This window comes from Cydia amplana, chromosome Z (genome assembly GCF_948474715.1).
Source record: "Cydia amplana chromosome Z, ilCydAmpl1.1, whole genome shotgun sequence".
Lineage (NCBI taxonomy): Eukaryota > Metazoa > Arthropoda > Insecta > Lepidoptera > Tortricidae > Cydia > Cydia amplana.
The window spans coordinates 11,190,973-11,215,241 of NC_086096.1; the positions used below are offsets into that span (position 1 = coordinate 11,190,973).

Here is a 24,269-nt window from a genome sequence, read left to right on the forward strand (position 1 = left end):
CCTCGCAAAATCATCATCATCATCAATCATTTTGATTTACCATCACCTCAAGGTCATTTGTTTGACCTACAAGATATTGAGAATTTTCATATTCTTAAGTTTCACTTATATTAAAATATCTGGGCGACCGAGCTTTGCTCGGAAAACATACAAAAACTCAAAAATGCGCGTTTTTCCAGAGATAAGACCTAGCTAGATCGATTTTTCGTCCCCCAAAATCCCCATATAGCAAATTTCATCAAAATCGTTAGAGCCGTTTCCGAGTTCCCCGAAATATATATACATACGTATAAATAAATAAATAAATAAACAAACAAGAATTGCTCGTTTAATAGTAGTTTATGCAACAGTGATATAATAAGGGTTCTTAAAATTCAAGGGTCGAAGTTACAAAACGAGACGTAGTCGAGTTTTGTAAAAAAAGACCCTTGAATTTTAAGAACCAATTATGAGCTGTTGCATACATTACTTTTTCTATGACAGCTGCAGCAAAAAAAAAAAAAAAAAAAAAAAAAAAAAAAAAAAAGTTATTATTAAAAAAAAAGAGTTATTATTAAAAAAAAAGAGTTATTATTTAAAAAAAATTGAGTTATTATTTAAAAAAAAAAGAGTTATTATTGTAAATGAAAACATACCTCTTTCAATCAAGATGATCGGAACTTGTATCTTTAAAAAAAATAAAGCAGTTGTATTATACTCATAAGATGACTGCTAGCAGTCATCTTATGAGCCTATAGACAAAGCATTCAAATGACATTGCTTTAGATATCACTGTCAGTCATTTAATTGACACATTTAAGTGCTGGAGTAGAAAAAAGTATAAGATATATTAATTAAAAAATAATAATGAAATATCGGTACTTTTATGTACCATAAACAATTGAATTCTCAAGTAGGTATAAGCAATAAAAGGTTATCTCATGATATTACTATAATGTATGCACGCTTGTGGCCGCAGAACAAAGGGCCGTAGTTTAAAGAGCGAATCAGCCAAGCAGCTCGATAACTATCATCGCGACCTTCGACCACTGTAAATATTCAGCATTCACGCTGCTTGGATCTCTACTTGCTGCCAAGTTAGCATGTTGATATACCTTATAAGATAAATAAACATGTGGCGTCATAGTTAACGTGCTGAAAATGTCCGGACGTGCTAGTTTACTTGTAGTCTTGATTTGGTTGTTCAAAACAAAAGACTACGTCGCGTTACTAAGTATTAGGCAGGTACTTTAGGAATTACTAAGTTATACTAAGTTATGTCTATTCCATATCTATTATGTAAATAGTTACTCAAGTCTAGACGTCGTATAGGTAGGTTATCTCGGAAACAATTCACATTTAAGGAGGAACAATATTTACAATAAAAAATTCTTAACTCGAGGAACTATTATTTCATAATTGTTATAATAGCCCTCTACGCCACATTTTCGGGATGCTCGCGAGGCGCCAACAGCTAGTACCTACGTATTCGGTATTGAAAACTATTTTTTTGTCAATATAGATGTCATATAAAACATTGCGCTTCGTGGAGCCTTTCTTATAGGTACAGTTTAAACCTATCCCGCTAAAGGAGCTAATTTTGCTGTTGACTATATACTAACTGAAATGACAAATACATATTAACAAATGAGACGTCTGTTATAAATTTTCGATGAATTGTAATCGATGCTAATGGGTTGCTACATACACACATTTAATATTCGGGGCAAATACCTACTTCATATTTGGTTTCGGCAAACCTGCCCCTTGCTTTGCATTAAATTTGCATATAATACAGATACAATCCTGATTTATTCATATAAAAATCTGGTAACGTTAGAATACATTAGCATGTCATAAGTGATGTTTCCAATAGATGTACTGAGGATAATCGATGGGGTCGCCGACCTCATAAGCCTGACACGTAACTGCAATCACAGATAACGGTTGGTCCCATACTGTTAGGTTAGTCCTTCTTTGAGCCGGTCCTGCGCTGCGCCTGGGCTCACCGTTACCGCCGCCTCTCTTCTCGCCCACCGACATGATCCTTTGTGCGGCCTGACCGCGATCGCTTCCTTCCTTTAAGTATCTCGTTAACTAATGCTTTAATAACTGTCTGGCTCGTTTACCTAGTTTCAAACCAGAGGAAAGTAGTTTATTCCGATTTTTATACAGTCAGTATTTATCAACAGTATCGGATAAAACAACGCGCCAAAAGTGTCTGGTCACTCTAAAGTTTCCCATCCACATACTTTTGAGGCTCTGACGAGCTCAGCTCATCCACTAATTTTGATGCTGCCTAATTTATTAATTTCGTATATTTTCATAAAATTTAATTTTCTTTTGATTTAGTTTTGTTTTCATTATATTTGGTACTTATTGATTTGTTGACTTTTATAATTTAATGGCCTGTGTTAATTTTGATGTTGTTGCAACAGGTAAATAAACGATTTATCTACCTACCAAAATTAAGGAGATGGATGTGTGGACATAAGTAGTCAGGTATATAAATATAACAAATCCTATTGAAATCTGATAAAGCTATCAATTACTGGTTCTTGTTGTTACGGGTACCCATACGGTTGATATTTATGTTACTGCAGAGTTATTACATGTTTTTGTGGAAGCGGACGGTCAAAAAGGTTCGCTGACCCGTCACCCGTCCGAGACATTGAACCTTTGCCGAACCGGTCAGATGACATTAAGACCTTTAGCCGACAAATGCTGAAGGTGTAGATGGTTGCATAACATCTAAACCTCGAGAGCTGCGAGACGGGTTTGTTGCGTTGCGGCTCCCGCTGGCATTTGCGCGAGTTTACAACACATCACTGCATTTCGTTTAATTTTTTTTAACATAATTGTGCTGCGAAGGTACCCAGTTTTGCTTGTAATGTACGTGATACAATACGCTCACGTTCAAGGCAGCCAATTTACAGAATGGTAATTACGGAATCTTACACTGAGCATACCTTAAAAATCCACAATCATTATGCTTTCTTCCGGATGGGAACATACCCGTATATAAAGCTAAGAATCTTTAGTACCTACTTAGTAAGGTTTAAACATATTTAAATATAACAATTATATTTAATTATCCTCTTAACCACTTGCGTAAAAGAGTAGACATGCAATGCAACAGTTGTTAATAAAAAGGATATAATTATAACATAAATTCTATGACGTGTAGAAATATAAAAAGGTACATTTTCTTGACTGTAGAATTAAAATACGCGTATCTACTTGGGTCGAGGAGGCAACTGTGTGACAGTTTTTTTCTAAGCAACATCTTTGAAGGGTTTACAGGAAAATGAGTTTAACAATTTATTTATCTTAAAGGAAGAATGGGTCTCATAATAGGTAAATAGCGTAGGTCATATCTGGCAGGAAATCAGCAAGTTCCTTTAATATACGTAAGGTCAAGTTAAGGTAACATCTTATAACAGGAAAATTCGTTTTAATATCATTGTTTCCTTCAAAACCAGTGGTCACGATCGAAGGTTATTCCGGTCCGATACTTAATCATTAGTTTTTTATTAGTTATTACCTGTAACTAAACTTGTAAAGTTCGGCTCGGTTTAAAACTTTTGTCATGTTCATTGAAATATGAAACATTTATTTGAGAAAAAGACATATATTTCTTTTTTTTTTTGGCTGATCTGATGGACCTAAGAATTTATGTGATACTAAATTTTTTGCTTCAAAAATTTTAAAAATACTGTCACTACATTGGGAATAGAGTATATTTCGCCTGTAGATTATAGTGTGGGGCACCTAATATTGTACCTATCATCTTTCAAAAATATAATAATTCATGTGGTAAAACTATTATGTACCGTAAAATGGGGTGAGTAGGCGCAAAACTGACATTCAAACCTCGATAACATTTTATTTTTACATATGCAAACTGAATGGTGTATATAATGTGTTCCGGACGATTGAATTTTAGTTTTTATTTTATTTTGGGTAGTTCCATTTCATAAGTTTGACGATAAACAGGAAATCCTACCTCACGTAGTCCCACGTGATTGGAGTGAGAAGGTGATTTTGGAAGAATGTTGAATCGATTTTTTTTTATTATAAGTATTACTATAGCTCCATTTTAAATTGGAATATATTATTTTTGTAGCAGTAGCCTTAAAATCCCATCTCACCCCTCTTTCATCCATTCTTCATGAATGGGGACATTTATAACCCAACTCTCCCCGCGAACCCTACTCACCCCATTTTACGGTACCTAAGTAAAATATTGAAATAGAAAACCGAACCGAATGCTTCATGAGTGTTCATAGCGTATAGGTAAGTATTAGTCAATAGCTTCGTGATTTCATCCACTAATACTTAAATTGTTATAATTAGTATTTGATATGCAAAAAATACGGCAATAATGATAGCATTAGGTGCATTTAGACTGTCCTATTCATTTTCAAGTTCAAAGCAATGTCGTCGTTCACTGAAAAAAATGTTGTAATATACTTAATACCTAATACTATGTCCGATGTCGAAGCCCTTGCCGATTTTTAAATTTACTTTTACCTTAACACGTCACAAACGCTTATATTTGCGCATATACATCAGGACCTACTTATCTACCTAAAGGAAAGAAGCAGGCAAGCGGCACATAAAAACCACGCTCCGTGATCGAGGCGACATACTTCTGCTTTTCACTTTCATGAATACGAGTTGCATTACGTGTTTCGTTAGCAAACTGCGTCATTTTTCTAACTAAACACTTTGAATATCTCATTCTTATCTATATAACTACGGAACTTACTCTTATTTCATATATATCCCTACTCGGATCTAGGCTGAGGATAATTACCTTTGCGTAAGTCATTCCCTCACGAAGCGGTCAGACATAATTTGCTTGTTGCGCTAGTAGAGTAGACCCGCTTCCTACTATTCTTAAGTAGCTTCAAATATACTTATATAAACTGACAAAGGATAACACCAGCTGTATAGTAAGAAGTCCAAAAACATAAACTAGAAGGTATTTTATTAAAAATTAAGTCTCCTCAAATACCTTCTTAGAAGCAAAGGCAAAGAACTTATGAATGTGTAAATTAAACGAAAACAGCAGTGTTTTACTAAATGATATACTCCTTCCACCCATTCTTTCTTCTTTTCAGCCACAACCTCTTGTAAGTATATAGTTTCCTCTCTCAAGGAGTAACCTGAAACAACTTAAAAAGTTAATCTTGACACATGTCTACTTGTCTAGAGACTCTAGCTAGAGAATTACGAAAATTTCCAAAATTGATTCGATAAAATGAGGGTCAAGCGTGCCGTGAATGGAATTCTGTAAGTTACAGCAAAAGTTACCTTCTATTTTGCACAAGCGATTTTAACTTATTGATTTGTCTTGGCTTCTTTTGTCTCCGTGGACCTTTAAAGCTATATTTAATAAAGAAAACTGTTATTTACGTAAAATTAAAAAAAAATCTTAGACTAGAGTGACTAGACCGTTATACCACTGCCACAAACTCGTCGAGTGGCATGGGAAGTAGCGAGAGGGTAGGCAAATATTAAATGCACGAGTAGAGTGGTGTCGTTTGATTTATTTAGGAAAACCCTATCCTTTCCCTGTTTTCTCACTAATCGTTTTCATTTATGTATTTTACAACTGAAGAATTGTCACACAAGACAGTCTGTCGGTGGTACATTTCATTCCTAATTGTGTGTCCAAATTGGCAATAGAAGCACAATTAACATTGGTCCATAAACGGACAGAAAGTACAAAGCAGCGGGAATATTATGGATGGCTTTATCCACGTGATAAAATAACTGTCGCTTTTAAACACCGTGGGATAGAAAGAACGACCATCATATCCCTACAGAGTAAGTACCTACCTATAGTAAAAGACCTGTAGTTTACGAATTCTCTTAATTGCAGAAGTGCGAGCGGCTTGAAAAGTGTTTATTTTTTAATCCCTTGATATATGCCTGCTATTGGCGTGGGTTTGCTGTTTACACTGTTTACACTTACAAAATTAAAATCGAAACAAACAAAAACAACAAGGACGATTACCGTCGCACGCAGTTTTCATTTTTCTTCACAAACAACCAGGCTTGGTGGCTGTTTTGTACATAGGTATTGACTATTGATATTGACAAATTATATTGATTTTGTCTAAAAACTTCTCGCCTAGTATATCGAATTTTTTCTCCCTATAGGTTTAAAACCAAGGAATGTAAGTGGGTGCATAATATTTATATCAATATAGTATGTCCAAAATTAAGGAATGTAACTAGGTTAATAAGAACGTAAAGGCCATGGCAGGATAAGCTAAGTGAATCGGCCCCCAGCGAGTTTGGGCTTGTAATTTTTCGATGATGTGGCTTTGTATTGGTAACAAGTATGCAAAATTTGAGCCCCCAAAAATTTACAGTTTTAAAATAAAAAATAAAAAACGAAATATGATCTTTTTTCAATATTTTTTTTCTAGCCAGCCGATTTTGACGTGCGTCACGTATAATGTGAATATAGTAATAGTAGATTACTGCAGACGCCGGGAAAGAAGGGCTTGCCGGGTGAGTAGGTATAGCCGGCCGACTGTAGGGAGGCCGGATAGTGATACGAAGCCGGCAAGACCTTTTCACGGCTAGGCATGTATAGTGCTTTTCTCAAACATGCAATGAAATAAAAAATACACCACTCAAAAAAACAAATTTATAATCTTTATAATAAAAATCCAACTTCACAACAAAAGTTTTTTAATTTTCCTTCCAATCCCGCCATAATTGTTTTTTTTTTTACGAAAGTCGTCCGTATTTCGCGTGTGTAGTGTTCGAATAGACCTTATTAGGGCCATTATACACAATCTGATAATAAGAATCTCAATTTCTATAAATAAAATAAATGCAGAGGATTTTAAATATTGTCTATGGTCTCTGGTGACTTACGTATAGACAAAATTTTAAATTTATTCATTAACACATTGAATCATACAGATTCGTATTCTTAATATTAGTACGTTCGTGTATAACAGGCGTTAACACGGATATTTTGGTCCGATAACCATTCATTCACCAAAAATAAAAATAAAAATATAATTCGGCTGTTTAGTCTGTTCATGAACACAGACCCCATATTTACATTAGAATTTTAAAAAAAATACTTCCCGGCCTAGGCCTTCAATTTCGTATGAAATTCCTTTACAGTTCTCTGGAGTTGCTCCGCCCTAAACGTGATACTTCGAAGCCTGATAAAACGCCCGGAGCGACGACATTTCATTGCATGTTTGAGAAAAAAATCTTTATACAGGGTGCTTCCTGTAACAGAAGCAATAAATTAAACTGTAGGCTGTACTCCTCAAACTGACCAACATTTGTTCAGCAACTTTTAAAATTTATGAATCCTTTAGACTTCCTCTTTTTCATACAAAATAAATATTGCCTTCAATGTACGCTGACATCAGTGTGTTTGACGTTGCTTGTCACGCTTTAAACATAACAAAATTTGCAATACATTGCGTCTTAGAATAAACTTTAAAGTGTAATAAAAATCAAAACATGAGTTATTTTCAAATGTTGCTGAACAAATGTTGGTCAGTTTGAGGAGTACAGCCTACAGTTTAATTTATTGCTCCTGTTACAGGAAGCACCCTGTAGAAACGTGCATGCTTATAATCATGAACACTGGCCACTTATAAAATAAAAATTAAAATAAATGTCCCTCTGTGCCGGTTATTCACATGAACTTCGAATATTTATCGAATATAATCATTAATTAATAATGGGTTTACAGGAAAGCAATCCAATTTGTCCAATTAATTAAAAAAAAATATTTTTATTTTATATGTGGCCAGTGTTCGTCATTATAAGCATGCACGTTTCTATAAATATTTTTTAAACGAGTAGTTTTGACGAGCGGGTATAGAAAATGTATAGTGATGTATTTTCAATTCAAAAAAACACCTTGTTCTACCACAGATAAAATTAAGTAAATGCATTTATTTTGTAACTTATTAAAGAGGCTAGCTTTGGTGAAAAATTAGGAGGTGTCGCTGACGTGAAAGTAATAAAAAAAATATTTAAAAAAAAGTTATTGTATATATTTTTTCTTTTTTGTATGGCAATATATATCCTATAATTAATATCATTGACGACTGGTCTGGCCTAGTGGGTAGTGACCCTGCCTGTTAAGCCGCGGTCCTGGGTTCGAATCCTGGTAAAGGGCATTTATTTGTGTGATTAACACCTCGATTAACACAGATATTTGTTCCTGAGTCTTGGGTGTTTTCTATGTATTTATGTATTTGTATATTATATATGTATATCGTTGTCTGAGTACCCACAACACAAGCCATCTTGAGCTTACTGTGGGACTTAGTCAATCTGTGTAAAAAAGTCCTATAGTATTTATTTATTTTATTTATTTATTATTATTATATAATTGTCTTTACTATATGCACATTATACGCGACGCACGTCAAAATCGGCTGGCTAGAAAAAAAATATTGAAAAAATATCATATTTCGTTTTTTATTTTTTATTTTAAAACTATAAACTTTTGGGGGCTCAAATTTTGCATACTTGTTACCAATACAAACCCAATATCATCGAAAAAAATTACAAGCCAAAACTCGCTGGGGGCAGATGGGCGTTTTTTTTTTGTTGTGCCAAACACTTTTTTTTTTTAATTTGGGATTTTTTATGTTATTTCTACTCAGAATCACGAGCTCTTTCTATCCTAATAGGAGAAAAAAAGCGGCCAAGTGCGAGTCGGACTCGCCCATGAAGGGTTCCGTATTTAGGCGATTTATGACGTATAAAAAAAAACTACTTACTAGATCTCGTTCAAACCAATTTTCGGTGGAAGCTTACATGGTAATGTACATCATATATTTTTTTTAGTTTTATCATTCTCTTATTTTAGAAGTTACAGGGGGGGGGACACACATTTTACCACTTTGGAAGTGTCTCTCGCGCAAACTAATCAGTTTAGAAAAAAATGATATTAGAAACCTCAATATCATTTTTGAAGACCTATCCATAGATACCCCACACGTATGGGTTTGATGAAAAAAAAATTTTTGAGTTTCAGTTCGAAGTATGGGGAACCCCAAAAATTTATTGTTTTTTTTCTATTTTTGTGTGAAAATCTTAATGCGGTTCACAGAATACATCTACTTACCAAGTTTCAACAGTATAGTTCTTATAGTTTCGGAGAAAAGTGGCTGTGACATACGGACGGACAGACAGACGGACAGACAGACAGACATGACGAATCTATAAGGGTTCCGTTTTTTGCCATTTGGCTACGGAACCCTAAAAAGTGTCTCAAAATTTCCATACATTTTTCGATCTTTCCATTACGCGACCACCATACAAAGTCTATGAAAAATGGTGACGGAATGGAAATAAAAACCTTAGGACACTTTTTTTTCTCCTATTACGACAGAAAGAGCTCGTGATTCTGAGTAGAAATAACATAAAAAAACCCAAATTTGAAAAAAAGTGTTTGGGACAACAAAAAAAAAACGCCCAGATTCACTTAGCTTATCCTGCCATGGCCTTTTCTAAAACCAATTCTGCCTATTGAATTTGAGAGTAGGTAAGTAATACGACTTAGCCATCAATCGTCTCGTCTGTACAAAATATATGAAAAAATCTACATTCATTCGCACTTTCGGGATGTGATTATATTACAAATACAATATTTTCAAAAACTCTATGAAATATCTCATATATGTACCTATCTTATCAATATTCAAATTATTAGAAAAAAACACACAATTTTTTTGAAGTTAAAACTTCTTTAGCGGCGCTGGGCACTTTTTGAGGTGGGGAAAAAACGGAAAAAATGATAAACTCAAGACAGCGTAAGGCGATCACGTGACCGTAAGGGGCGTAAGGTGATCACGTGACCGTAAGCCCCGTAAGGTGGCCACTCCTAATTTAAATGGCATTTAAATCAATAAAGAAAAACTCAATGTTATTTGACATTTATGTTGCGGATTCCTTTTCAAGGCTCTTTACCTATGTTCAAATAATTTGACGTTGTCATGGCAGTATGTAAATAAACATGTCAATGAAAAAGTGTGATCTTATTTGAGAGTGATAATAATATATAATAAATAGATAGAATACCTCCGCTTAACGTATGTATCGTGTTACCGGGCGTCGGTAACATAGTGAGGTGAGTTTTCACTTCTATCGGCACTCCCGGAGTGCAACCGTTGTTGCTTGTTTACATATCGTTATTTATATATTGTTTCCCACAACTTGATAGAGTTAGAACCAGACTAAGTTGCTAGACTAAGGCAGTGATTTTGATAGTTTATTTTGCGTGTTATTTTATACGTCGTAATTTCATAGATATTTGGCGTTTAAAATGACACTTGCACGGTATGTATGTACTATTAAAATCGCTGCTAAGCTTGGTCTAACTCTACCAAACCCTACTCCCATTTTTTTAACGAGCCTATAAAGTGTCCTACTGCTGGGCAAAGGCCTCCCCCTAGACTCCAATCCAATCTTCTCGATTAATTGCAGTATCTGTCCAGGTGCAGAAATGTGTCCAGGGGGCCGATTTGTAATTTCGAGCGCTCGTTTTCGTCACTCGAAAATCCGTGAAAAACGACGAATTGATATTTTTTGAACACGAGCTATAGAAATTGGGAATCTAGTGGTATTGACCACTCATTTTCAATTATATTCTGATAGTAGGTAGAATTTAAATACCTTGTAGTAAAGATATATTGAAGGGAGCCACACACAGACAAGACATCCTCTAGACTGAGCATAGTAATGCTACCCCCTCTGCCACTTATACGGTAGTTTTACTCCATCTTCGAGTCAATCCCGTGCCGTGATTGGTCCGTGTCTTTGAACGGACCAATCACGGCACGGGATTCGCTCACCTCGTCCCTCCGCACCCCCGTATTTTTGGCAGCATCGGTTTCATGAAATAATTGCTCTAAACTCCGTCTAGTGGATTCCTAGTCTATGGAGCCACACGAAATCGAGCGCTCCAAATTCAAAAATCAGCCCCCGATCGTCGCGCCGTCACGTACTCATGAATATACATTTTAAAGTCGCTAATATCTACTAAATAATGGCAACATTTAGGTACGCAACTGCAACACTATACAAGCGCTACTTACATGTAGCATAATTTAGTTTAGTAAATATTTGCAGTTTTCAATATTACCCCGCTTACCTACTAAGTTACCGTAAAGCGCACCTTATACATATTAGGTAAACACAGACTGAATTAGATAAATCAATAATATAGTTTTCTCTTATCCTTTCCCTTGTTTAAAATGATTATTTAGTTACAAGGGAAAAGTATTCGATTCGATGGCAAAGAAACGATGTTGACAAAGAGTTGGCTTTCGTCCAATAAAATTCCTGTGAGTTTAGATACGCATCAGTGTAATGCGTAACAACTATACATATAAGTAAAATGTCATTCAATAGAACTTGCTAACTATGTAAACAAACCGCCATACTAAAATTGACACTAAATGTCAATTTACTAGTAAAATTTGTTTACATAGTTAGCAAGTTCTATTGAATGACACTTTAGGTACCTACATTTTGAATGACGCTGTTTTTACTTTGCACTGCTTGGAACCATTTATTTAGCGCGTAACATGTACCTGTACTTATAACAACGCCTGATTTGGCGTTCAGGATTACAAATAAATCGATGCAAATGTTTATATTTGCAACCGATAATAAGTTAGGTACAATTTGTTAAACTGCGTATAATATAGACACACTGGCACCGTCCCACCTCCAACGGACTAATACATATAAAAGCGGGCGGGGCGGCGGAAAGCGCCGAAATTTTAAAACGTAACAAATATAAGAGCCTCGGTAGACAGTACCATTTTGGAGTTGAAACTCTAGGTCCATGGGGTCCCAGCGCGCATAAGTAGTTCGCAGAAATCGCGAAGCGTCTGGTTGATGTAACAGGTGACCGAAGAGCTGGCGGCTACCTCGCTCAACGTATCAGCATTGTGATACAGCGAGGAAATGTCGCCACCATCCTTGGTACAATGCCTCAAGGGCCTATTTTAGATTTAAGCTAGTTTTTAATTTCTTTTAGTAATACCACTGTATATATCTTGTTTGTAAATAAATGATTTCACGAATATTTGTTAAACTTGAATACTCAATTAATCAATACGTCAACGAGCATGTTCAGGAATGGAGCAGAAAGTGCCCGAAAGGTCCAGTGTCACCCCACTGCACCCCACTGGCTTGGGCAGCAACTATGTATGTAGTAACTATTGACATGTCATCTAAGATATGAAAACAACATAATAAGTAGAATGTAGGGATATACGTATGTAGAATACAATTAATACGTTAACAAAGCCTCATTTAAGACGAACACAATTATAAGGAAGAGTGGGTCGTCAATGTTTATAAGGTTATTTAGTACCTAGCGAGAATTTTAATTATCACCTACTTACTAGTAAAAGTAGTCCCTATACTCCACCCCTATCAGTGTATGCTATTAATCCATACTGTGTCTACATAATAAGTATAAGTTTGACATGTATTTCCTCCCACGAATCAAAACTTGCCAAGACAAATGCAATTCTGACTTGTCAAAATAAAGATTCAAATGGAATGATACCCTATATGCCTCACTTTTAAAACGCTTCAAAATTCGTAGTATTCTCTGTAAGCCGATCAATCTTATTTTACCCTAAATGTACGTGACAAGGCGCGGATGAATGATAGAATGCTTTTAACACAGTACGTTAAAAGCATTATATTGCTAAGTATCCCTCGATAAGACTAAGCCACTATTTAATAGCAAAAGGCAATTGAGCGATCATACCAAACCATGCATAACATCGGTAGCTACTTACATAGTTTATTTACGTATCCATAAAATAGTAACGGTTCAATATTCATATTCATCGCGATTGCCATGATGGCTTACAAAACTTGGAACCTTTAAATACGAGTATATTTTCTATTCCCCACACGCGTATTTGTAATAAGAGAGTTTTCTTTAGGCCCGCGTAAGAATGGATGAAGCCTCCCTAGCGACTATTTTCGTTTAACACTAAGGAAAATTGCAGGTATACGAAAATCGGGTTACCAAAGCGAATTTGGAAGCAATTTTCTCCTTCAAAGAATAACGTTCATTTACAGAAAGCCCACGCTGTTTATAAAGCTTTCGAGCTTCATATTCCAGTAATATGAATAAAATAATCGTTTGCCACATACACCCGTTTTTATCACCTGAGTAAATTGAATGAAGTACCTAGTGGAGTGGATCCGAATCATGTTATGCGTTTTGAGATCAGTCAGGCGCCCAGTCTACCGTAATTTCATTATCTCAAATTACTTGAGTACGTTTGTTTGCATTTATTAATAACTAGCTACCCGCCCCGGTTTCGCACGGGTTAACAAATTATCCACAAACCTTCCTCAAGAATCACTCTATCAGCAGGTGAAAACCGCATGAAAATCCGTTCAGTAGGTAGTTTTTGAGTTTATCGCGAATATACAAACACACAAACAGACAGACGCGGCGGGGGACTTTGTTTTATAAGGTTTTAGTGATTAGTGATATTAGGTAACACCATAATTTCCAACGAAGGCTACTCGTAGCTGCCCGATTGCATTAAATCGTGAAGTCACCATTGTTTCATACTTACCTACATAACTACTTACTTGTAAATAATACTTTAAAAGTAGTAATGTAGTTTACATATTTATTTATTAACAGGCCGTTTGTTAACAGACCATCATTTTGGGGCCAGCGGAGCAAGATGGAGAAGCGCCTGCTGATGGTGGCCGGCGTGACCAGCGCGCTGGCCGTCGCCTTCTGCGTGGCCTTCGTGCTGAGCCTGCTGCTCCGCATCGCGCCTGCCCAGCCCGGTAACACACCTCTACCTCTACCCGGTCATAGCCATTTTCACTCCAATATCTATATTAACTAACTCAGCATACCTATACCTCAATCAAACCGATAATGAAACTATCTATAGTAGAGATGCCCCGAATAGTGGTTTTGGCCGAATACCGAATACCGAATATTCGGCCACTCTTTCGGCCGAATACCGATATTCGGCATGAGATGCGAACATTATCAGTCAAAATTATTATAAAAACTGTTCGCGAACAAAGCACAACGTTTGCTAAGATATAAGTATTTTTTGTAAAACTGAACTAATGAATGTAGTTAGACTCAATCAAATCGACCCATGATAAAAATAAAATATATCATAATCAAAAAATGCTTAAAAAGGGGTCTTCCTATTTAACAACTTTCCAATAATACATTTTAAATTTTAAATATAGCTAATTTTTTTTCATAATTTTCCTTTTTAGGTAGGGGCAACAGATATTCGGTATTCGGCCGAATAGTAGGCAACATTCGGCTGAATACCAAATATTCGGCAAAGTGGCCGAATAGGCCGAATACCGAATAGTTGCCGAATATTCGAGGCATCTCTAATCTATAGCATGGCTACTCAAAATTGACATTTTCACACAACGTCCGATGCAGTTCGACGAGCGCGTCAGGCAACACTTCATAGTGACAAGCAATTAATTTTCCGCCTTCCGAATGCCGTAGCCTGCAGTTTCGTACATCATGTATATGCAATACTAAACGGCCCGGCGCATCCTGGGGGCCGATTTTTGAATTTCGATCGCTCGATTTCGTCACTCGAAAATCGGTGAAAAACGGCGAGATGCTGATTTTTGAAATACGAGCGATATAAATTGTGAATTTAGTGGTATTAACCACTCGTTTTTGATTCTATTAGTAGAATTTACATGCCTAGTAGTGGAGATCTTACTGAACGAAATACACGAAATCGAGCGGTCTAATTTCAAATATCGGCCCCCTGGTCCGAATGTTGAACAGTATCTAAAGATCAGAATGTTGTAAATTTATACATACTTCATTTTGACTATCTATAAAGATTTTAATATTTCACTAAAATTGTGGTGTGACGACATTAATTTTAACATTATTGTATCGCTTTATTGTATCGTCGTATACAAGGTGCCGCAACAGATGCAGGTGGAATGCGTAATTAGAGAAATTTTGACGTAAATATGAGTCACTTAAAAGTTACAATCAGAACTGCATGGCATCAGTGAGTCTTTAGGGTTATGGCCATTCGAAATAACGGGACAAGATATACACGGAGAAAGATAAACTTTTGTGACTTTAACGCAATAGGTTTTAATTATCTTAACGCAATAGGTTTTAATTATCTATTAAATTCGAATCAATGGGAATTAAATGAACACTTATGAAATTTGAGAAGTGTTAATGTTAAGTTGTACCAAATACCTAAGCCAAGGGAAGTAATGTGTTATTCACGTGCATTATTTTGCAGACGTTGCTTACCTACGTAGCGAGAGAATTTCATTCCCCAAGGTAGTTCATTGCGGAAACTTCCTCATATCCGGGATCGGAAAGGCCGGATGCGGCTTCTCTAGGGCTCGTGCCACACCCGCAAGCAAAGATCGCGACGGGAGGAGTCCCGTCTATCTTGGATTACGTCAATCTTAGAAAATCATCTGGCATAAAATTATTACATTACCTTTAGTTACAGTACTTACATAAAAAACATATTAAAGAAATGAGATCTGTTTGTCAAGATTAATCCATTTAAAACTTTTAATATGGACCTGATTGTGTGCAAAGTCAAAAAGTGTGTTTTATGGATAATACTTCAACTTTTTCATATAACTGATTTCCATATATCCTACACAGCTCGTATGTATGTCAATCAATGTCTGATTTGTAAGTTTCATTTTTAACAATTCTTTTATTAACAATCGTGATCGAATGACATCGTAATTTGCATTCAGTATCAGTATGATAACTTTAAAACGGGCATATTAAACGAATAGTTTGTAATATTTTCTGGTATCATCAGTTCGTTATCTAAATTAGCATATACGCTCTGATTACACATAGGTCATAATATCATGCGTAATTCACGGGAACCAGTTAAATAAAAACATTGTTGGAACATTTTTTTTCATTTACAGTCGCAATTAGCATATTTCAGATGAACTCGTGAGGGAGAACAGCGTATCTCCTCTTAATATAAATATTTAAATTTAAGTTACGAACCTTATTGTCAAACCTGCTTAGAAAATAATGCAATGCATGCAGAAGTAATTTAGTACCTATCTACGTGTTAAATACTTATCTACCTAAGATCTAGTGTATAAATTGTTTATGTACCTTATCTGACATGTAAAACATTATGTTTTATGAATAAATAATCAATCAATCAAATATAGGTACCTAGTTTTGCTAGTCAGAGTCTAGTAGAACTATTGCCTGATTACCCGTAGGTCGGTACCTATGTACGTACTCGTAATTCTTAGTGGTTAACTTAGCCCATTATGAGTAAGCGCAGCGTTTTGTAATGAAGAAACTAAAATCGTTACCGCGCTTATACTTACTTTTAGGAAGGAATTTATAAATTGTACCATTTCATTAAAATACGTACCAAAATAACGAGTATAGTAGGTACCTATACAACAGTTATAGTTATATCTTGGAAAATCTGTAGTTTCTGTCGCATCAAACAAGTTTGAAACGCTAGTGAGGCAGGCAACGTAACGTAATAAAATAAGTGGAAATGATTAGATTTCTGGTAGTTGGCGCGACGAAGTGTAAGGCGAGTGCGGAAGCGCGAAGAAAACTCAGACGTGATTGAAATTCGCACTTCGATGCGCGAGATTCGCCTTGCGTTGCGGAGCCATCACGCCTTATATGTCGAGCTAAGTATACCATTAGCTATCTACATACACGTACCTGATATTATTTTAATAAAGGAAAAACTAAATGAAAGTAAAACAACCTGAGTTTAAATAAGACTATTGCGTATTTGTATATATACATATAGCCTTGGATATGAATAAGTAGGTATGTGTATGAGGTACAGTCAATAAAATAAGTACCTTACCAGAGATACATAATGCAGCGGCGTGATCACGGAATATGACGAAACTTCGAGTTGCAAAAGTATAATTTTCAATAACAAAACTTGTGGCAATGACAAAACATTACATTTTTTTATTTTTTATTGGCACACTCTTGAGAAATAGCACCAGAGTGTCAACAATAGCTTAATGGGATTGTATGTAATATAACTAGTGTATGAGAATTTGAAATGTAACCATTGACCAGTCGACCGCATAATTCGCTGCCGTTCACGAGCCGGCTATTAAATATTTCCGATTGCCGCTACTCTTACGCACCTGTCGTTGGGACACCGTTCAAGGCTAAAAACTGCGGAAACATGGAAACATGGAAACATGGAAATGTGATCTCACTTTCATATTAAACTTCCCTTTGAGGCCTCCGATTTATTAAATAAAAATAGTGGCAAGAAGCGGTCTACGTTTTTCCGATTATTAACATGGGATTTATTTCTTGCACGGTGTAAAATAATTTATTTCCACTACAGTCAACTTCCCTGAAGTACCTATACATAGATAATTTTCCTACTACTAGGTAATAAGGAAGTATAGATAAAAATATATCTCCCAAATCTCCCAAAAGCGAAATGTTTGAGCGAGTAAGACTTAAACGTTAATTTATTAATATATATATATATATAACAAGAGTTACATCGGGTCAGCACCATCTATCTATCTACCGGGCCTTCGATCTTTGTGATCTAACTACATTTGACCGATGAAACCCGCGTGTTGTGGTTATTTTCAACAACTTCCTTAATACAATCTCATAAAAACCACGTCACACGCTCACATCACAAGAAATGCGTAAAACGCCTTTGAAAGAAGCCACATGTTCGACATCAAATCATTGTAAGCATCTTATTTAGGTACAACTCAAGGCCTTTTTTACTATTAGGAAAACTAGCCAAATCCACTTTACTAGATCAGTCCAGTTTAGGGTTTATGTTTTTGGCTTATTATAAGATTACCGCATTTTATGTTGCCCTTGACTACGAGTACGTATTTCCTACAAAATTACTTATTTTATATTTTCAAAAAAAAATTTCGTAAATACGCACTCCGAAAGAACAAAAAAAGTGTGATGTGAGATGAGAAGGTAGATTCTCCCTTTTGTTTGTTATGTAGGTAATTTAGGTAGGTAGGTACATACATGATACTTACTAATAGTCCCCGTTCAAGGACACTGAGCATGGCCCAACATGCTCTTGGCCGGTTTTTTATATTATGAATGGCCAGTACCTAGTTAGAAATAGAAACCATAGAACTTAGGACGTAAGAACAACAGTCGTAGGTTTCACTTTTTGTAGATAATTGTTTAATAGTTTAACCCTTCTTCTTCTTACTTTTTCGTAGTCGGATAAAAATAACGGTACATTGTGTGAAACTGCTTGTATTTGGAGGACAGCCATATACCTACATAAAATTTAATAATTGCAGATTATTTTGTAACTTCATTTTGCTTTAACATACATCAAATGAAATATTTATCCTACACACAATATGACATTATTGTTCCTGGCTGTATGTTTTTGTCTCTTAGAGCTGGCTTGTATCTTGTCATGCATTCACTTGTCATATATAAATCTGCATTTTAGACATGCCACAAACTAGTGAACTGAGATTTTCTGAATCCATGCCGCCTGCCACCAATTCCAAAGGGTCCGACGAGAAGATCTGCAGCCAGCCGGGGTGCGTCCACACAGGTGAGAATTGCTTAAACTTTATTAAAAACTACAGCATAATTTATCAAATAGTTTGGCAAAAATCTCTTGTCACTAGAACATGGGCAGAGAGAATTTTTATCACCTCAAAAAGGTATAAATAGTATTATTGCCTATCTTTCTTACGCTTTGCTATTACAGCATCTTTAGGTTAAGTTTTATTAATATGTTTTATTCTTTAATAAATGTTATTCTTACAAATATCTTACAAATACGTATCATATACAGCGTCAAAACTGCTACTGAACATGGACGAAAAAGTAGACCCGTGCGACGACTTCTACCAGTTCTCGTGCGGGTCTTTCTTGAAGAGCACGCGCATCCCCGACGACAAGACCTCCGTCAACACCTTCTCCATCATCACGGACCAGCTGCAGGAGCAGATCCGGGCGCTGCTCGACGAGCCCGTGGCGCCCCACGAGCCGCGCCCCTTCGTGCTCGCCAAAACCTTGTACCAGGCCTGCATGAACAGAAGTGAGTCACGTGTCCCCCTTACAATGCAGCGCGAGCCAGCGAAACAACCATAAAAAGGAACGTAACAAAGCTTATTATGACGACAACGTCTTGGGTTCCGTTGCCATTGTTTTACGGTAACCATTAAAAACAATTACTGGCATCCTTTGGGTTGTAAATGCTGCTTTCATACCGGCACTTAAATATGTTACGATTCACCGTACGAACCGTCGTTTTCACACACATTATCTGGTGACGATAGGTAGGTATCTCACTTATGTATTTTATGTCGTACAGCGATTTTAATTTTATTTAAAAAATATTTATTTAACTCTCTTGTAACCGGACATTGTGTAATCATAATCAGATGATGAAAATAATCAGAGCTACTCTCCTACCTCATCAAAATTTCAATCAACTTTACTACTTAGATGATTAAATTAAAATGAGTTGCTACTCATTTTCATAACACAACGATACAGGTAAGATATTAACTGTCTAGATGTAGCTTCTAGCACCGACGTTTGTATTCGATTACAATCGAATAAACGAGACTATGTCTTAAAAAATCTACTTTAAGTACCTATTTAGCTTCTTACTGCGCTATGAAATAAAATAACAATAAGATGAACGTATGCAAAGAAAACTTCATAAATGTTTTTTCTTTGCAAAAAACGGAAAACATTGATATATGATATCTTGTACACCTATATATATGATGTCTTATTTAGAAAATAACAACTATTCAATTATTATTAACTTAACGCGTATTGATATGTATTAAAAGATAAGGAAAATATTACGTGATTATTATAGAACTTTTATCAATTGGGATATATTATGTCGTTAAAGACTCATAGGCTAGGTGTCGTTTACCAACAGGTAAACTGTGCGCTTATTTGCCACCGTCTTTTTGTTTCATAGATCACTTTTTACAATCGAATCGTTTTTGTATTTTTTGTACATGCCCGTGTGACATTACTTTGCTGACTATGAAAGGGTAGTATTTTTTACGTAAACATCTGTGGTCGACTTAAAGTTTTTCAATCGTTTTGCTTGTTTGTAAAAATATTGTAAAAAAACTGACCCTAAAACAGGTCAGGAGAACGAGATTTCGAGTCCTTCAAAATGTACGTTTGATTAAGCCACCTTAGTTTTATTTTCAACGGTGGCAGGTTACTGCGCGTGACAGTTGCGAAAACACGTTTAACAATGTATTAAACTTTTAATCGAATTAGCATGGTACTCACGCCTCCGCGACACGAGCCATGTTGTTCCGAACTGCTAGTTTGACCTACATAATGTTGCCATGTTTCGCTCGACTGCAATATAATAAGAGAATACCATTTCTAACGTATGAACTATTTAAACTGTGCTCATAATATTTAGGTGAGTACTTACTTACTTAGCTGTTTCTATTATTCAACATTGCTAAATTTTGCTTAAGTTTGTTCCATAATTGTGAGTGAAAGCGAAAATAAAATGTTGCTGCTTCCGCAATTTTACACAACCAAGTGACGTAAGTGATGGATGAACAAATATCGGAGCGGATACATTTCTACGCCCTCTCCTCACTACAAGAGAACTCATTTTAACGACAGCCACGCCATCCATCACCTGGCTTTTATCTTTGACTGTTCCGTGTAGTAGGGTCAAACTTGATCTCGAAACGGGAGTACTTTATTTACAGTCGGTTTGCTTAAGAGGGCGTAAGCTACAGCCCAAATTTGAAGGGGAAAAACATACGTCGCGCCGTGCGATACTTGAGATGGAAGATATATCCATCGCGCGGGTTTTCCCCTTTTATCTCAATTACTTACTCTGAAAATATGAATAGGGCAGAGCAGGGACAAACGTAACGTAAAAGTATTTACTATAGTTTTTGGTTATATAAAAATGTAGTTTTGCCTATATAAATTCAGTTTGTATTCTGTATAATATTAGTATATTGATTTATCTTATAATATATGTATACTTATTCATACTATAAACTCTATTTCTGGTCCGTAGTAAAATCATTTTTGAGTATGATATGTTTCGAGTTTGGTAAAATTTAGCAATAATATCTGAATGAGCAGTGAGCAGCGTTAATTTCGGCTGAGAGTGATTGCATGGAAAGTGACCTCTTGGGCATGTTGCAGGTTCGATCGAGTCGCGCGGCACGGCGCCGCTGCTGGAGATGCTGCGGCGGCTGGGCGGGTGGCCGGTGCTGGACGGGCCCGCCTGGAACGAGCACGCGTTCACCTGGGAGAAGTCCGTCTACAAGTTCCGAGCCGCGGGGTACTCTGTCGACTACTTCTTTGACTTCTCCATCGGAGTCGACGTCAAGAACTCCACTAAGAGAATCATCGATGTAAGGTTATATGTTATATTTAAGATGGTGCTTCAAAATATCTAACCTTACCTACTCATACCTTCAAAGATATTTTATTAGATAACTTAACGATAGCCACATCAAGCACCTGCATAGCTTTCCGAAACCGTTCCACTTTCCGTTAGTTCGATCTAAAATCTTAATAACTTACCTAATACTAACGTTCCAGTACAGTGCCGCTCTATAAGTAAATAATTGTGTTTTTATTTTTAAATTTCATCATCTGGAACTACATAACGCAAATATTTTTAAACGCAAATAGGTAGGTATATATGAGAAATAAATATCTTTAAACCGATATACTATATATACATAGAACCCTAATAATAATTGTTGTACCATATTAAATTTGTATTGTAGACTAAAATTATTGACACGAATGTTTCAGGAGCCTTTCTTTTCGAATAAAATATACCTTAAAGCCTCTTCCTCCCAATTCCTGCGAACATCAGCTCACCGTCATCCATATCGCTGCCTTCATATCGATTGCTTACCTACCTAATTATAAGCTGCTTATTGCGAATAGATTTATGCCCCGCCACTGCCATTGTTATTGCGAACGAAATATGTCATTATCAATACACCAGGAGCTAACCGTTGACAGGAAGTTCCGTACTAACGTAATGTTTCTTTAGAGCCATCCAAACAGGCGAGGGGAATAATAACATGAGCGCGCATATTTATCAACAGTTGGACCAAGCGTCGCTCGGCCTCAGCCGGGAGTACTTGAACCGCGGGATGAGCGACAAGCTGGTGCAGGCGTACTACGACTACATGGTGGACATCGCCGTGCTGCTGGGCGCGGACCGCGCGCGCGCTCTCTCCGATCTCAAAGACTCGCTGCAGTTCGAGATGAAACTCGCTAACGTAAGCTCCCGCCGACTCGGGTTTTACATACGACTGCTTTATGATTCGCCGACCGGTGGGTTTACGATTCCAAGTTGCCAAAACACACATTTATGTCGTGCTAAAAATTGAAGACCGTGAAAGATAAAATGGTGTCGTTACGATCTGTAGGTATGAGATTCACTCTTGATATGTGACCCAATTTCTTTATTAACGTATGTACTTAAATCGACTTGCGTCCTTCACACACAATTCTCTTCTCGTACACGACACATACACGTTTCAATATCGTCTTTTACAGATATCCCTGCCTCTTGAAAAACGGCGTAACGCTACTAGCCTTTACAACCCTATGACCATTGCCCAGATGCAAGAAAAATTCCCTAGGTAAATGAATTTAAACAGTTTATTGCGTTAAAAAAGTTATAATTCATTAAACGATGTTGTATTTACTTAACCCCTATTCTTTTGTTTAGGATCCCTTGGCTGCAATATATAAACAATCTTCTTGCGCCTCATACGCAGGTCGGATTAGACGAAATTGCTATAGTCAATGTGCCCAAATACTTCTCGGAACTCGAGGTTTGTATTTATTTTGAAAATTACTGTAACATTATGAAGTTTATCCCAGTAAAGTAAACATAGTTACTGAGATTTTTTTTTTACTAATTGCAGAATCTCCTGGAGACTACCCCAAAGCGTGTCCAGGCGAATTACGTGATGTGGCGGGTGGCGGGGGCGTCCGTGTCGTACCTGACGGAGGCGCTGCGCCGGCGCCAGCTGACGTACGTGACGGCGCTGTCGGGCAAGACCGAGCGCGAGAGCCGCTGGAAGGAGTGCGCGGACACCACCAGCGTCAGGTACCACTCCACAACACTGACTTACGACGGTCATAACAAGCAATTTTTTTGTCATAGCATGTCACTGGATTTGGGCCATTTTCTTTGTACAAAGTCTTTACTTGTATTTACTTTGCCCGTAAAGTAATACGCAGGTCGACTGGGATAAATGGCTATATTTGCATTATTTCAGTAATTTTTACACAATTTTTATTACAAGAGCTCCCGTCGTTGCTGGACGCACGCCTCCCAAATGTCCGGGATTATGGATAAGATGTACTACAAATAAATTATTATAATAAAATTCTAATAGTACATATGGTGATACTTTACCGCATTAGTGCGGTACAACAGTACTTAGTACTGTATGTGCCTATGTCGAAAATTTAAAGGGCCATAGGTATGTACCGTAAAACCACCCAACTATGGTCTAAACTCTAAAGCTCCCAACTATGGTCCACAAATAAACTATTTTTGTTGTTCGGTGTGTTTTTACTATATTTGTGTAAGAGAACTGTTGGACTATACACGTTGTAGTACACATTGGTTACCCCTAGTTCGTGGTTTACATGATTTTTTTTATAAGTACAATGGATTTTCTACAAGATTTTATTGATATGCTAATTGTTTTTGTTTCAGTATGTCAATTGCTGTGGGAGCTCTGTATATCCGAAAATATTTCAATGAAAACTCGAAGGCCAACGCTCTTGAAATGGTGAATGACATTAGGTGAGTTTACATCTCATATCTTACTTAACATGGAAGAGTGATAAAGACAAAGCGATTCGATGGCGAAGCGCAAGCGATTGTCGGATCATTTGAGCTTCTCCCGTTTGTACAAATATAATGTTTTAAGTACCTAAAAAAAACACTAATGTTTTATACTAATAACTACTTATGTAGTAACTTTATATGGAAATATTCTACAATAACTAAATACACGAAATGTCATATGTACAGAAAAAATAAAATTTATTTTATTTTGTTGAGTATATAACATACAACATAGGGAACTCATACAACAGTTGTAGGAAGGTAAAAAGAACTATACTAAATTACCAAGGAAAGCAACATGGCTCTGCCGATGTACTGGCAATTTAGATTCGAGCACATCACATGCAT

At 36.4% G+C, this 24,269-nt stretch overlaps 1 protein-coding gene across 5 annotated transcripts in view; it reads left to right on the plus strand.

Annotated features, from left to right (window-relative positions):
- LOC134661326 (neprilysin-2) overlaps positions 1 to 24,269 on the plus strand; it is a 48,143-nt gene that overhangs the window by 16,100 nt on the left and 7,774 nt on the right. For 3 of the 5 annotated variants that reach the window (XM_063517340.1, XM_063517339.1, XM_063517341.1), the window contains exons 3-11: positions 13,694 to 13,830; positions 18,510 to 18,617; positions 18,864 to 19,109; positions 21,230 to 21,441; positions 22,153 to 22,329; positions 22,610 to 22,695; positions 22,785 to 22,890; positions 22,984 to 23,168; positions 23,787 to 23,876. In XM_063517340.1, coding sequence (XP_063373410.1) covers positions 13,694 to 13,830; positions 18,510 to 18,617; positions 18,864 to 19,109; positions 21,230 to 21,441; positions 22,153 to 22,329; positions 22,610 to 22,695; positions 22,785 to 22,890; positions 22,984 to 23,168; positions 23,787 to 23,876 — 1,347 coding nt within the window. The remainder of the gene's footprint in view (positions 1 to 13,693; positions 13,831 to 18,509; positions 18,618 to 18,863; positions 19,110 to 21,229; positions 21,442 to 22,152; positions 22,330 to 22,609; positions 22,696 to 22,784; positions 22,891 to 22,983; positions 23,169 to 23,786; positions 23,877 to 24,269) is intronic. The other 2 variants (XM_063517342.1, XM_063517343.1) reach the window with 2 other exon arrangements.